The sequence below is a fragment of the Sapajus apella genome, unplaced genomic scaffold (assembly GCF_009761245.1).
Source record: "Sapajus apella isolate SASKATOON/1434 unplaced genomic scaffold, GSC_monkey_1.0 scaffold65, whole genome shotgun sequence".
NCBI lineage: Eukaryota > Metazoa > Chordata > Mammalia > Primates > Cebidae > Sapajus > Sapajus apella.
The window spans coordinates 404623-421167 of record NW_022437005.1 but is presented as its reverse complement, the minus strand read 5'-3'; the positions used below and the strand labels follow the sequence as shown (position 1 = coordinate 421167).

General features: G+C 40.4%; 1 protein-coding gene across 6 annotated transcripts in view; it reads left to right on the top strand.

The window, feature by feature from the left end:
* TASP1 (taspase 1) overlaps positions 1 to 16545 on the top strand; it is a 243572-nt gene that overhangs the window by 184419 nt on the left and 42608 nt on the right. For all 6 annotated transcript variants that reach the window (XR_004259822.1, XM_032248011.1, XM_032248014.1 and 3 more), the window contains one exon: positions 4355 to 4465. Coding sequence is in view for 5 of the 6 variants with exons in the window: in XM_032248011.1 (XP_032103902.1) it covers positions 4355 to 4465 (111 nt within the window). In the remaining variant the exon portion in view is untranslated. The remainder of the gene's footprint in view (positions 1 to 4354; positions 4466 to 16545) is intronic.

The window sequence follows — 16545 nt, the reverse complement described above, 5'->3', positions numbered from 1 at the left end:
TTATCTGGTTAAGGTGGAAATCACAGACCTTAGTTACTTATTACAAGTCACAGGAGCCAGGATGGAACTAGCTTGGGCTGCTTAGTCTGGCAATTGCCGGTAAGCAAAGGCTAGCAATTCTGGCAGTTACTGATAAGAAAAGGTAAGCAGCTTTACATAGTGGCTAGTTTGCAAAGCAAACTAGCAGTTTTTATTTACAGTAGCCAAGGCTAGCAGTTATTGTGAGGAGAATGGGGCAGCCATTTCAACTTATCTAAAAACAGTTTTGCATTTTATAAAATAGTTTTGCTCTGGTTCTGGCTCTAGGCCAGCACAATATCACATATTCTCTCTCCTCCCTCCCTTCCTCCCTCCCTCCCTCACCATAGAGTCTCTGCATTTGCCAGTTGATCTGCCTGGAATGTTCTTTCCTCAGATTATCACATGGTTAGCTCCTTACCAAAAGAGGCCTTCTTGCTTTTTGATGTAGACGAAGCCCACCCCCAGTGACAGTCTCCATCATTTACCTGGATTCATTTTCTTCACAGCACTTATTGCTGTTGGGTGGATCTCCATACTGTTCTGTAGAGTTTAATACTTATCCCCCAAGCTGCTCAACTAGATGTATGCAGGGACTTTGCTCACTTCTATATCCCCAGTGCCTGGAAGAGTCCTGGCACTTAGTACATTTTTATTGCATTACTTAATTTAGAGATTTGAACGACTAGAGCAGAAGGCTGATTGGAGCTGATTGCAGAGTTTCTTGGACAATGAAAGCACATTGAGGGTCTTGTCAGTGGGAATGAAGGGAGTGGGGCAGGCAAAAATGAGGTCATAGGGAGAGCTAACAGATAAAAGCATTTAGAGCTTAGATAAGCTATAGGAGCCCAGGAGAAGTTTCTGGATTTGGTGGTAAAAGGAACAGTTTTGGAGGTGCCGAGTTTGAGTGCTGCTGGGGTGGAGGTGTCCAGCACACTGTTGCATTTTGAGATTATTCACGGATTTTTTTTGTTACCTGAGGGGCATTGCTAGCAAAGTTCATGACTCAGAAGATGCTAGGGGAAGCCATATTTCCTACTCAATGATAGCATGGCTATAGCAAGTGATTGAACCTCTCTGAAGCTCAGGTTCTTCATCTGTAAATGATAATAAAATGTTTCATGGCAGGGTTATTCTGAAAATTAAACTCCTACTCTCAATGTATCATATTTCCTCCCCCCCTTTTTTAGCTTATCAGTATGAGAGTTTATATTTGTTTACTTTAGCTATTCACATCTTAACTACATAGTATACTGTGATTCCATTTCATTTCTTGTACAAGTCTTGTTATTATTTTTTTGGTACCAGTCAGTCTTTCATCTCCAAACTTCCCTCAAAATCTGAAACATTTTTTTCTCAATAATTTCAAACCAACATGTATTCAGTTTATTTTTCCCTGCCCTTGGAATTACCTTTCCTGGCCTCCTCTGGCTTCATGCTCCAATTTGGACAGTTTGCTCTCTCAGTTTGCTGCATAGCTGTGCCATTGGAATCCCATTATCTTCTTTTGTTTTGGATCCTCTGCATCCAGATCTTATTTCTTCTTCATTATTTACCTCACTCCTTCATTCTGTCAATGCACAGTCATCCTGTAGCTTTCTGAGGAAGAATGCATGGGAGGTAAACTCTTTGAGACTTTGTAGCATTTTATTCTGCTTTTATACCATATTGACCTTTTGGCTGAATATAGAATTCTAGGTTGGAAATAACTTTTCCTCAGCATTTTAGTGCCTCATAATCTTTTAGCTTCAGGTGTTGTTGAGAAATTTGATGTCATTACAATACCCTTACTTCCCATGTGATCTTTTCTTCCCATTTGAAAGTTTTTAGACCCTTCTCTCCTTCCTTAGTATCTTAACATTTCATAGTGATAAATCTTCATGGGGCTTTTTTTCATGAGCTGTACTGGGAGGTTGATGGACTTTTCAATTTGAACACTCATCTTCAATTCTTGGAAATGTTTTTGAATTATTTCTTTGAAATTTTACTCCTTTTTTCTAGTCCCTCTTTCTGCAACTCCTATTATTTGCATATTGGATAATTCTGGCCTAGTCTTATTATTTTCTTATATTTTTCACTCATTTTTCATCTGTCTTTTTAAGGTTTTTTGTTTGGTTTTTTTTGAGACAGAGTCTTGCTCTTTTGCCAGGCTAGAATGCAGTGGCACGATCTCAGCTTACTGCAACCTCCAACTCCCTGGTCCAAGCAATTCTGCCTCAGCCTCCTGAGTTACTGAGATCACAGGCACACACCACCACGCCCAGTAATTTTTGTATTTTTAGTAGAAATGGGGTTTCACCATGTTGGCCAGGATGGTCTCAATCTCCTGACCTTGTGATCTGCCCATCTCGGCTTCCCAAAGTGCTGAGATTACAAGTGTGAGCCACTGTGCCAGCTTCTAATTTGTTGTTGTTGTTTTACTTTTTTTCTGCTCAGTACACCTGCCCAAATTTTCTCTGTGTTACTATTTTATTTTAGTCTCTGTCTTTCCTAAAACAGAGGACTAACTAATACACCTGGTAATCCTAGATTGTCTGTGCTTTTTAAATAGTTAAATACCAACTGTTTGGTATTAACTATTTAATAAACAACAAGCTGAACTAAAAACCTTTTGTGTATGAATCATACTTGTCATCTAGAAGCCCTTATTTAGGCAAGGACATGTCTTTTCTTTTGCAGGAGGTGGGGGGCGGACTCTCGAGTAGATCTTTACTCTTTAGTTGGCTGGGTTGCCAGAAAGGGATTATCCCATCACTTCTTGTAGGATATCAGCTTGATTTCTTGCATCCGAGGAGCTAGTTATTTCACTGTTTAGCATAAAGGCTTACACCTCAGCAACCTGTTTTCAGTATGCAGCCTCTTTCCTGCCCTGGGCTAACCCTGATGTTCCCAAGTCTCAACTCTCTGGTTCACCTTCTCTAGAGACTAAATACCCTGGCTTTCTCAGGGTTAGAGAGGAGTAACTTCCTTTTTGGAAAGGAACTGCAGTTCTGATCTTCTCTTCTAGATCAGAAGTTGGCAAAATTTTTCTGTAAAAGAGCCAGAGAATAAAGATTATGGGCTTTGCAGCCAATAGCATGGTCTTTGTGGCATATTCTCCTCCTTCTCTTCTTCCTCCTCCCCCCGCCCCCCTTTTTAACAACCCTTTCAAAAGTAAAGAGAGAACAAAATAATGGCATTCTTAGTAGGACAACCTCTGGTCTAGAGGATTCTTTTGGACACTCTCAGCCAACCATCTTTTATCATCTCTACCCTGTACCCATGCCCAAGTTCCTTCAAGAGAAACTTGAAGCCTTCAATTTCTGAATGCTTTTGCATTTTAATGGCAAAACTGGCTTGGTTTCCTGTGGGTTTTCTCCACTCCAATTTCCCCCTGCCCCATGAAAACTTAGGTTTCAGCTTTCTTGGGTTTGCTACGTGAGTAACCACTTACTTGTCTTCTTACCATTTTCCAAAAGGTCAGTTTTTTCCTTGTCTGCCACTTTCTCTGCCCTTATTGGGCTATGGCTTTTTTCATCCTTTTCCATCAGTTCACTAGGATTTGGGGAGGGACGGAGAAAACTGCATGTGTTTTATATATGAAGTTTAACCAGAAGCTCCCACCAAATCCAATTTAGTTGGGTTTGATTATTATTACACTCTTTGATAGTGCTTGGGTTAATTTTGCATTTGTTCTCCATGTGCTCACTTGCTATGCCAGATGTTTGAAGATGATGTCCTTAGGGAAGAAAAATGAGGGGTTTAAAATATAATGTAATTGAAATGCTCACAGTGGTTCAGTGTGTGAGATCTCAAAGAGGCCCAACTCTTTCTAACCACCAGACTCTCATCATAGAAATTCAGTTTCACCCTTATTTGTATGAACCATCAGAAGCATTTTAAAATGTTTATAATAAAGTTTGTAGCTTATTGTTTCAAATTGCATTTAAGGTAGTAAACTGAAGCTTTTGGTGGTGTGTCCCTGACAGCAGGGAGACCCTGTGGTAAGTGATCTCTCAGAGTTGATCAAAGGGAGTCGTTGAGCATTTTTTCCTGTATTTGTGTTTTGGTCCTTTAATCTGGTAGTGTTTCCAGTTCCGTTCTGAATACAGTAATGCACACTCCCTCCTCATCTTCTTGGCAGCGTGTGGCATTTTCTTTGCGAAATGGCCCCTGTTCAGGCATAAACCTGCCTTTGCCATCGAGTGTATAATGAGATATGAACAAAGGTGATTGTCAGAAAATGGGCATCTTTCAAGATCTTATTCATGCCATGTTTTTGTTTTAGTAATGAAATGAAAATTGAAAATTAAAAAAAAAATTCACTGAAAAATGACTGCTAGTCCTCTCTGCCTAGGTTCACCTTTCCTCGCCAGTGAAGATGGCGTGCTTGGCGGAGTGATTGTTCTCCGTTCGTGCAGATGTTCTGCTGAGCCTGACTCCTCCCAAAATAAGCAGACACTTTTAGGTAAGTGAGACATAAGCATTGTGTGCATCTTTCTCTTTTTCCATATGTAAACATGTAAAAGATGAATGTTTATTTTTAAGTATAGGCTTAGCGAATATCTTTCAAATAAGCTTAGAACCAAGGACCTTTACTAAAGTCCAGTAATAAGAACATTGGACCATGTATTCATGGCCTATCCTATTCCAGAAAGCATTTGAGGTGACCCATAGCAAGGTACACAGTAATGGAGAGAGAAGCTTCTTCATGTTTCCCTTCTCCGAAAGGAATGAGAAGCGTGTGAAGAGCTACTGGCCTAGAGGTCAGTCCTGCCTCTGTGGCTCGCTAGCCATGACACCTTTGTGCATTGGTCTCACTGTTCTGTGCCACTTCCTCATCTGTAAACCACGGACGTCTGCCCTGCCCTCCTCTTAAAGCTGTGGTGAGGGAGGGTCAAATGAGTGTTTTTGCAGAGTTGCAGATGTCCATCCAGATGTGTGGTTTTGTTTCTTAGGTTGCTCCAAGGAGATGTGTTTTTTAACAGTCATGTTTTGTTAAACCAAGACAAGTAGTAGTTTTTTCCTTTGGTAAAACTACTATTAATCATCGTTGAATCTTTTGAACATTCTTCCAGTTAGATAGTTAAACCCAACCTGGTTAGCTTTAAATATATACAGAAGATGGACATGGGCTTTCCATAAAACATTTGCAGGGACATGGATGAAGTTGAAACCCATCATTATTTGCAAACTAACACAGGAACAGAAAATGAAACACTGCATGTCCTCACTCATAAGTGGGAGTTGAATAATGAGATCACATGGACACAGGGAGGGAAACATCACAAACCGGGACCTGTTAGGGCATGGGGGACTAGGGGAGGGATAGCATTAGGAGAAATGCCTAATATAGATGATGGGTTGATGGGTGCAGCATATCACCATGACACGTGTATACCTATGTAACAAACCTGCATGTTCTGCACATGTATGCCAGAACTTAAAGTTTTTTTTTTTTTTATTTTTTTCCCTAAAAAACCTCAGAAGAATAACCCTTAGTGTTTGGGCAGTGGTGGGTAGAGGAGCATTAAAATTACTTCATCGAGTATTCCTAGAAAGGAGTATCATAGTACTTTGCTGAGCCTGGAATCTTGCCCATTTATGTTAACCCTGAAAACTGTAAGGTCTTTCCGGTTGTGTTTTCACTTTTGGTGGTATAAAAATGCATATTTAAGGATAAGTTATAGTATTTTAGCTCATGTTATATAGATTTTATTACCACTGTAGTGATTTGTAAACTGGTTCCTACTCTTTATTTCAAGAGGAAGCATTAAGTGTGAAGTGCCAATTTATGAAATAAGTGAAATCTTGCCATTTGTTAACTGGAGGGGTTGATGCTTGTGAAGCTTATCTACTAAAACCTGGTGAACATAGGCTAATGTCAACTTATAGATGCTACCGATTATGTGGACTTTTTATTTGTCACTTAAAAAAGTTATGAATGTTAAGTAAGTGGTGAGAAAATAAATTCAAGCTGTATAGAAGGATAGAAAACAAAGTAAATTCAAACAGTATAGAAGGCTAGGAATCAAAAATGTGAAAGTCACCTTTTACACTCCATTTCCAGAGCCACCAGTCATTCTTTGGTTCTGGTTAATCTCATGGGAAGCACCCTCACTGTGTAGAATGTGCTTACACATCCATTTCTTGATTAGTCAGTAACTTGTGACCCCTTGCTGTGAAAAAATTAAAAACTTAGCTCACACCATATACCACTTCCCTTCCTTCCTGATTTTTGTTGGAATTCTACTTTAACTTGAAATAATACTTCTAATTTTATTGTACTCTAACACAGTTTCTTGATTTAGTAACTTTGTATAATGTCTATCAAACATTCCCCACCACTTCAACGATGTAAGTTGAAGAAAGTTCATGTGCTGTTTTCTGTTAGTCTGTTTTCTGTTGTTTATAACAGAATACCTAAAACTAGCAGAATACCTGAGTAATTTGTAAAGAAATTAATTTATTTTCTTAAGTTGTGGAGGCTGAGAAGTCCAAGGTCAAGGGGCTGCATGTGATGAGGGCCTTCTTGCTGGTGGGGACTCTCCAGAGTCCCATAGGGGCACAGGGCATCACATGGTGAAGGGGCTGAGTGTGCTAGCTCAGGTCTCTCTTCCCTTCTTATAAAGCCACCAGCTCCAGTCCCATGATAACCCATTAATTCATGAAGGTATTAATCCATTTCATGAGGGCAGAGTTCTCATGACCTAATCACCTCTTCAAGGTCCCACATCTTAATACTGCCATATTGGGGAATAGGTTTCAACATGGATTTTGGAGGAAACATTCAGACCCTATAGTATTCACTTTTCTCCTTTTCTTTCCTCTTTCACTCCCCTACCTCACCTCAACCTCTGTAAACAATACCATTGTTGCTGTTGTTATCGTTTGCCTTCTTACATCTATACTTATCTCTGTAGTTGATCAGGGGTTGATTCTAAATAGTGTCAGTAACCAGCATTGACAGTATCAAGATTATAGTATAGTATTGCCCACTGCATGCCCTGGAAGTGGAAGATCAGACCCATAAAGAGCAGTGTTTGTCATAAACCTCTGCCTATAGAAGGAGACTATTTCAGTCATTGAGATCAAGTGGATTCTCCTTTTTATCAATTGCTCCAAATCAGGCTACAACTTAATTTGCTTCATGTTTGGACCATGACTTCCCATTTATTTCTTTTTCACTGTCATGAGAGTATAACTTTATAAACTCATGGCTCCTGGATGCTCAGTAATTTCTAGTAACCAGGAAATCTCAGAAGTCTTTATTTTCTACACATCCAAATAAAGCAATTTCCAAAAAAAAAAAAAAAAGAAAAAAAAAAAGAAAACTTAACTACTGTATATTGTTAATCACTTTTTTGGTCCCAAGAATAATATAATCACATAATCTCCTACTATAGCCTTTTCTGTGTTCACTTTCTTTTCTCAAAATCATAATGTTCTCATTACACCACAAAAGCAGTTTCAGTCTAACCTCATTGCCACTTGATGGAGTTTCCTTGAAGCCATTATGTAGGCTCTCCTCTTGACAAATACATTGTCAGAGCCTCAGTGAGCTGCTTCCAGGGTGATAGGACTCAAGTACTGGACACTTTTGAGGTTTGTCCTTTGTCTACTGATTCATGAATAGAATAGGAAAATCTCAGGTATGAAGGAACTTTCAAAGTCTACTTGCGTGACCCTGTTCCAGGTGCTTTGTTTATAGATTGTTGAATACACCTCCCTTCAAGAGGTGGAGCTCAATTCCCCTGTCCTTGACTGTGACCCGAATACTAGAGACTCGCTTCCAACCATAAGATTATGGCAGAAGTGACAGTGTGCGATTTCTGAGACTAGGTCAAAAAGGCATTGTGGCTTCCTCCTTGGGCTTTCTGTTGAATCACTCCCTCTGGGTGAGACCAACTGCCATGTTAGGAGGACACTCAAGCAGCACTATGGAGAAGCCCATTTTGCAAAAAACTGCAACTTCCTTCCCAACAGCTGCTTCTGAGAAACTAGGGCTTCCTGCCAACAGCCTCAGAGATCTGAGGCTTCAGATGACAGCATCTCATTGGAGGTCCTTAAAAGAACGACCCAATGAAGCCACTGTGGAATTTCTGACCCACGGGAACTGTGAGATAATAACTGTTTGCTGTTGTAAACCACTACATTTTGGGAGAATTCATTATGTAGCAATAAATAATAAACCTTTTAAGCCCTTTCTTCTAATAAGCCACAATGACAAATCAAGGTGGTCTGTTGCCATCTTCAAGCAGCTGTTGGGTTTTGGTTTTCATCAGTAGATCCTGGTTCTCTTTTTGGGGACCCTCTGGGATAAATCTGATGAGTGTCTTCTTAGATTGCAGTCTCTAGTCAAGTTTCCCTGACCTCTTAAGCCTCCTCACTTCCAGCCTTTCCTTCTCTGTTTGTCCCCTCAGTCCCATCTTTATTATTGCTCCCAGAGTTCTTTCTATATACCAACTCTGCAGCTGGCCCAGAGAACAGAGCCATAGGTCCCAAACCAGGGACAGGAGAGGAGACTTCTCCAAAGAAGAAAGGGCAAAAATGAGAACCTGACCTAGAGAGCCACACGAATCGCAAGATCAAAAGGACACTGTTCGACCCAAGAGTGACATAAGTATATGAAATTAGTTTACCATGTGTCTAAGCCAAATGTTGAATCTTTTTGTGTATGCTACAATAAGACAAACATATAACTCTTACTGTTCACTTCCATGCTCCCTACCTTTAACTTTTCAACAAGACACACACACACACACGCGCGCCCCGTCTGCTAGTGAATATCCTATAGGACAGATGGGACACACACACACACACACACACACACACACACACAGACCCTCTGCTGCTGAATTTCCTATAGGACAGATGGGACACACACACACACACATACACACACACACACAGACCCTCTGCTACTGAATCTCCTATAGGACAGATGGGACACACATGCGCGCGCACACACACACACACACACACCCTCTGCTGGTGAATATACTATAGGACAGATGGGAGACATACATATATACACACACACCTTCTGCTGCTGAATTTCCTATAGGACAGATCACACACACAAACACACACCCCCCCACACCCTATACTGGTAAATTTCCTATAGGACAGATGGGAACTACCTAACTTGATGAGAAATGCCATCCCCTGATCTCACCTCAGAATATGCTTTCAGTGTTATTTCTTTTTTTTTTTTTAATTAATTTATCTTACCTTTGGTGCATACTATATCTGGCATTTCTCTCCATGTTATCCCTTCCCACCCTCCCCTCCCTCCCCACCTCCCACTGTCTCTCCCTTACCCCCCCCAACTGCCCCCAGTGTATGATGCTCCTCTCCCTGAGTCCACGTGTTCTCATTGTTCAACACCCACCTATGAGTGAGAACATACAGTGTTTGGCCTTCTGTTCTTGTGTCAGTTTGCTGAGAATGATGGTTTCCAGATTCATCCAAGTCCCTACAAAGGACATGAGCTCATCGATTATTTTGGCTGTGTAGTATTCCATAGTGTATATATATCACATTTTCTTTGTCCAGCCTATCATTGATTCGCATTTGGGTTGGTTCCAGGTCTTTGCTATTGTACACAGGGCTGCAATAAACATTCGTGTGCATGTGTCTTTATAGTAGAACGATTTATAGTTCTATGGGTATATACCCAGTAATGGGATTGCTGGGTCAAATGGAATTTCTATTTCTAGATCCTTGAGAAATCACCACATTGTCTTCCACATTGATTGAACTAATTTACACTCCCACCAACTGGGTAAGAGTGTTCCCATTTCTCTACATCCTCTCCAGCGTCTGTTTTCTCCAGATTTTTTAATGATCACCATTCTAACTGGCATGAGACGATATCTCAGTGTGGTTTTGATTTGCATTTCTCTGATGACCAGTGATGATGAGCATTTTTTCATATTTTTTTTTCTTGGCCTCATGTATGTCTTCTTTTGAAAAGTTTCTGTTCATACCCTTTGCCCACTTTTGAATGGGTTTTTTTTTTTTTTTTCTTGTAAATCTGTTTTAGTTCTCTGTAGATTCTGGATATTAGCCCTTTGTCAGATGGGTAGACTGCAAAAATTTTTTCCCATTCTGTTGGTTGCCGATTCACTCTAATGATGGTTTCTTTTGCTGTACAGAAGCTCTGGAGTTTAATTAGATCCCACTTGTCTATTTTGGCTTTTATTGCCATTGCTTTTGGTGTTTTAGTCATGAAGTCCTTGCCTGTGTCCATGTCCTGGAGGTTTTGCCTACATTTTCTTCTAGTATTTTTATGGTGTTAGGTTTTATGTTTAAATCTTTGATCCATCTGGAGTTAATTTTAGTGGAAGGTGACAGGTAGGGGTCCAGATTCTGCTTTCTGCACATTGCTAGCCAGTTTTCCCAACACCATTTATTAAACATGGAGTCCTTTCCTCGTTGCTCGTTTTTGCCAGGTTTGTCCAAGATCAGATGGTTGTAGATGTGTGGTGTTTCTTCTGGAGTGTCTGTTCTATTCCAGTGGTCTATGTCTCTGTTTTGGTAACAGTACCATGCCGTTTTGATTACTGTAGCCTTGTAATATAGTTTGAAGCCTGGCAGTGTGATGCCTCTGGCTTTGTTCTTTTTGCTTAGGATTGTCTTAGCTGTGGGGGGGTCTTTTGTGATTCCATATGAAGTTTAAAGTGGTTTTTTCCAGTTCTGTGAAGAATCTGTAAATTACTTTGGACAGTATGGCCATTTTCATGATATTGATTCTTCTTAACCATGAGCATGGAATATTTCTCCATCCATTTGTGTCCTCTGATTTCATTGAGCAGTGGTTTGTAGTTCTCCTTGAAGAAGTCCTTTACATCCTTTGTTAGTTGTATTCCTAGGTATTTTATTCTCTTTGTAGCAATTGTGAATGGGAGTTCACTCTTGAATTGGCTCTCTGTTTGTCTGTTATTGGTATATAGGAATGCTTGTGATTTCTGCACATTGATTTTGTATGCTGCGACTTTGCAGAAGTTACTTATCAGTTTCAGGAGCTTTTGGGCTCAGACGATGGGTCCTTCTAGATATACAATCATGTCATCTGCAAATAGAGACAGTTTGACTTCCTTCTTTCCTACTTGAATACCCTTTATTTCTTTTTCTTGCCTGATTGCTCTGGCTAGAACTTCCAATATTATGTTGAATAGGAGTGGTGAGAGAGGCCATCCTTGTCTAGTGCCTGCTTTCAAAGGGAATTCTTCCAGCTTTTGCCTGTTCAGTATGATATTGACTGTAGGTTTGTCATATGTAGCTTTTATCATTTTATGATACCTTCCGTCAATACCTAGTTTATTGAGAGTTTTTAGCATGAAGGGCTGTTGAATTTTATCGAAGACCTTCTCTGCATCTATTGAGATAATCATGTGGTTTTTGTCTTTGGTTCCGTTTATGTCATGGATTACATTTATGGATTTGCATATGTTGAACCAACCTTGCATCCCTGGGATGAAGCCTACTTGTTCATGATGGAGAAGCTTTTTTATGTGCTGTTGCAATCTGTTTGCCAGTATTTTATTGAAGATTTTTGTGTCGATGTTCATCATGGATATTGGCCTGAAGTTTTCTTTTTTAGTTGAGTCTCTGCCCGGTTTTGGTATCAGGATGCTGTTGGTCTCATAAAATGAGTTAGGGAGGATTCCCTCCTTTTGTATTGTTTGATACAGTTTCAGAAGGAATGGAACCAGCTCCTCTTTGTACATCTGGTAGAATTCAGCTGTGTACCCCTCTGGACCTGGACTTTTTTTGATTGGTAGGCTATTGATTGCTGCCTCTACTTCAGCCCTTGTTATTGGTCTATTCCGGGTTTCAACTTCCTCCTGGTTTAGTCTTGGTAGAATACAGGTGTCTAGGAATTTATCCATTTCTTCCTGGTTTACTGGTTTATGTGAGTAGAGCTGTTTGTAGTAATCTCTGATGGTAGTTTGCATTTCTGTGGGATCAGTGGTGACATCCCCTTTATTGTTTTTTAATTTAATCTATTTGATTCTTCTCCCTTTTCTTTTTTATTAATCTGGCTAATGGTCTGTCTGTTTTGTTGATCTTTTCAAAAAAACCAGCTCCTCGATTTTTTGAAGGATTTTTTTGTTTCTGTCTCCTTCAGTTCGGCTCTGACCTTAGTTATTTCTTGTCTTCTGCTAGCTTTTGAGTTTTTTTGATCTTGCTCCTGTAGCTCTTTCAATTTTTACAATAGGGTGCCAATTTTAGATCTTGCTTCTCTTCTCTGGTGGGCATTTATTGCTATAAATTTCCCTCTTGACACTGCTTTAAAGGTGTCCCGGAGATTCTGGTAAGTTGTGTCTTCATACTGCTTGGTTTTGAAGAACATCTTTATATTTCTGCCTTCATTTCATTGTTTATCCAGTTGACACTCAGAAGCAAGTTGTTCAGTCTCCAAGTGGTTGTGTGGGTTTGAGTGTGTTTCCTGATCCTGAGTTCTAGTCTGATTTCATTGTTGTCTGATAGACTGTTATGATGTCTGTTCTTTTGCATTTGCTGAGGAGTGATTTGCTTTCAATGATGTGGTCAATTTTAGAGTAAGTGCAATGTGGTGCTGAGAAAAATGTATATTCTGTGGATTTGGGGTGGAGCATTCTGTATATGTCTATTAGATCCGCTTGGTCCAGCCCTGCATTCAAGTCCTGGATATCCTTGTTAATTTTCTGTCTTGTTGATCTGTCTAATATTGACAGTGGAGTGTTGAAGTCTCCCACTATTATTTTGTGGGAGTCTAAATCTCATTTTAGGTCATTATGAACTTGCTTTATGTATCTGGGTGCTCCTGTGTTGTGGACCTATATATTTAGGATAGTTAGATCTTCCTGTTGGACTGATCCTTTTACCATTATGTAATGCCCTTCTTTGTCTCTTTTGATCTTTGTTGATTTGAAGTCCATTTTATCAGAGACTAGGATTGCAACCCCTGCTTTTTTTTTGTTCTCCATTTGCTTGGTAAATCTTCTTCCATTCCTTTGAGTCTTACGTGTCTTTGTATGTGAGATGGGCTTCCTGAATACAGCACACCGATGGGTTCTGACTTTTTATCCAGTTTGCCAGTCTGTGTCTTTTGATTAGGGCGTTTAGGCCATTTACTTTCAATGTTAATATTGTTATGGGTGAATTTGCTCCCGCCATGTTGTTACTGGCTGGTTTTCTTTCCCATTAGTTGACTCATTTTCTTCATTGCATTTTTGGTCTTTGCCAACTGGTTTGCTTTTGCAGTGTCTGGTACTTGTTCCTTTTCGTGCTCAGTGTTTCTTTCAGGAGCTCTTGTAGGGCAGGTCTGGTGGAGACACAATCTCTCAATAATTCCTTGTCTGTAAAGGATTTTATTTCTCCTTCACTTACGAAACTTAGTTTGGCTGGATATGATATTCTGGGTTGAAAGTTCATTTCTTTAAGGATGTTGAATATTGGCCCCCAGTCTCTTCTGGCATATAGGGCTTCTGCGGAGAGATCTGCTGTTGAGTCTGATTGGCTTCTCTCTGTGGGTGACCTGTTCTTTCTCTCTGGCCGCCCTTAGCATTTTTCCTTCATTTCAACCCTGGTGAATCTGATGATTATGTGCCTTGAGGTTGCTCTTCTTGAGGAATATCTTTGTGGAGTTCTCTGTATTTCTTGAATTTGTAATTTGCACTGCCTTGCTAGTCTTGGTTTGAGAAGTTCTCCTGGATAATCCTCGAGCATGTTTTCCAGCCTGGATTCATTCTCCCCATCATATTGAGGTACACCAATCAAGCATAGATTAGGTCTTTTCACATAATCCCATATTTCTTGGAGGCTTTGTTCATTTCTTTTTACTCTTTTTTCTCTTGTCTTGCCTTCTCTTTTTATTTCATTGAATTGATCTTCAATCTCTGATATCCTTTCTTCTGCTTGATCGATTTGTGTTTGTTTCAAGTAGTTCTCTTGCTGTGTTTTGCAACACCATCAAGTCATTTATGTTTTTCTTTAGGCTCGTTATTCTAGTTAGCATTTCGTCTAACTAGAATAACTAGCATTTCATCTCTTTTCAGGGTTTTTGGTTTCTTTGCATAGAGTTAGAACATGTTCCTTTAGTTCAGAAAAGTTTGTTTTTAGCCACCTTCTGAAGTTTCTGTCAATTCGTCGCACTCCTCAGTCAAGTTGTGACCTGTATTGTTGAGGAGTTGTGATCCCTTGAAGGAGAAGAGGTGTTCTGGTCTTTGATGGTTTCATTTTTTTTGCGCTGGTTTTTTTCCCATCTTTGTGGATTTACCTGGCTGTGGTGTCAGGGAGCTGCTTGATGAGGTTGCTTTTCTGCCTGTGGAGGCTCTACTGGGTTTCTAGGGACTACTTCGGGTTACTAGGGAAGCTTCCTGTGTCTTTTTTTTAATACCAGGAGATTAGGCCCACCTCTTCCACTGACCTGTAGACTGCTGGGTTGTTAAGAACACAGTCCCATTGCTATGTAGGCTTCCTGTGTTTTTTGTTAAACCATGTAGCCTAGTCTCACCTCTCTATTGGTGGGTTGTGCCCTTCCTCCACTGGGCTGGATCATTCCCGGTTCATCTCAGACTGTGGCACTGGCTGCGCAACCCACTAGAGTCAGAGCTTCAGCCCTCTGGGGTTTGTGGGGGAGGGTAGGGACCCACTCAGTGGCACCTGGCTGTCTCTCACTTTCAGCTTCCTCTCTCTCTGGTCATGGGGTAGGGACCTGCCTAGCTGCTCCCCCTTACAGCTTCCCCTCCCTACGGGCAGGGGGAGGGGCAATAGCTCAGTCCGCAGGCTCTTATTCAACTCCGCGCTTGTAATTCCAGGTGGTCAACTGGCAAAAATCCCCTGTTCTGTGTATTGCTGAGGCTTTAGGGGAAGCGCTGTATCTGGACAGGAGTGTCAGAGGGGGGGCCTCTGACTCGTGGGTCAGATGCACTTTCCGGGTGAAACAGCACCCCTCCCCACCTCAGTCTGCCCTGAGTGGGCTTTGCTCACCATGGGACCAGACCCGTTGAAATGCACCTGGTACCTCGGTTGGAGCTAGGAGATCTCTGGATATCTGTGTCTCTCTCGCTAGGCGTTGTGTGCTGGAGTTGTGTCTAATCGGCCATCTTGGACCTTCCCCCCTTTCAGTGTTATTTCGGACTACTCCTTTTTTTAAAAGAGTTGACAAATAATAATTGTAATGATTGTATATATTCATGGTGTTCAACTAGTTTTCTTTTCCTTCATTCATTCTCAAAATCTCAACTTCTGGCCACTCCAAATCACTTGGTCTTCCAAGGAGTTATGTTTTTCCCCCAATAACTTGCACATGCTCTTGCTGTGCTAAACCCTCAGCCAATAAAAGTCTTTAAAACCCTGATCAAATGTGAATCTTCTTTGAATCTTCTGGAAGCCCTCCTCCCAGGTAATTTGCTTCTTCTTTGTGCTCTGTTAGCACTGTGCAATTGACGTTCCTTCTAACACTGACTATCACACATCCTAGTTAGATGTTAAAGTATCTGCCCTTCTCCCAGGCCAGCACTTCTTAATCTTTTTTCAGAGCTCAGTTATTTGAGAGGAATAACTGTCTTTGAGCCCTGGTGACACACACAGGGACTACAGAAGTTTGAAATATCTTTCTAGGTGTTGGAAAATTCCACTGCTTCTAAGAATTATACCACCAGATTATGAACTATTTGAGGGCAGAGGCCATGTCATACTGAATTTAATAGGTTCCCAGTAATTATTGGATGGATGAATTAGTTGCCAAATGTAGTTTCCTTATTGATTATTTAGCAGAAATGTTAAATTGACTGTTCTTCCAGAAAAATGAAATATCACAGAAATATTCTCATGCTCGTAAAAAAAAGTATTGGTTGGAAATGTTGGATAATAAGGAACATCCAAGAACAAGACAATTTTGAGGCAGTTTAAAGGGATCACAGAGGAAAGCCTTTGCAAATATCCTTGTAAAAGGACAATTTGGATGTGAACATGTTTGCAACACCCATCCTGCCACCTCCTACCCCCAAATCATGAGATGCTGACAAAGCCCAGCCTACAAATCGCTGATTTAACACAAAGCAAATGCTTATGCCTGGAATGAAGCAGCTGAAAAGAATTAATTTTCTCTCTGGTTTTAGAGAAAAAATAAGCCAATATATTTTTACCTGTGCTGAAGTACAATTACATGTACTTTTCAGGCCTCTACAGAAGTACTTTATTGAGGCTGCTGTATGATTAATAAATGGATAAACAAAGGCACATCAAATTAAGTCTTCTGGTGAAAAAATGAGTCCTTTACCATTTTAAGCTTGTAATTAGAAACAGGTAATTAGAATATATGCAAATACATAGCATTAACAGTCAAACTTAATATATGGGTTAATTTCTTGTTTTGTACCTTGTACCATGTGTCTTGTTGGGGGCCTGGTAGACCCTATGAACTTTAGGGGTGTCTGCCAGGGAGTGGTTAGTAGGAAGCAGTGAATATGGGGATCAACCAGAAACAGATTCCATATATTTAAGAAAAATCTTAAGCAATCCAGGATAGGAGGCATATGGGCTCTTAGGGGT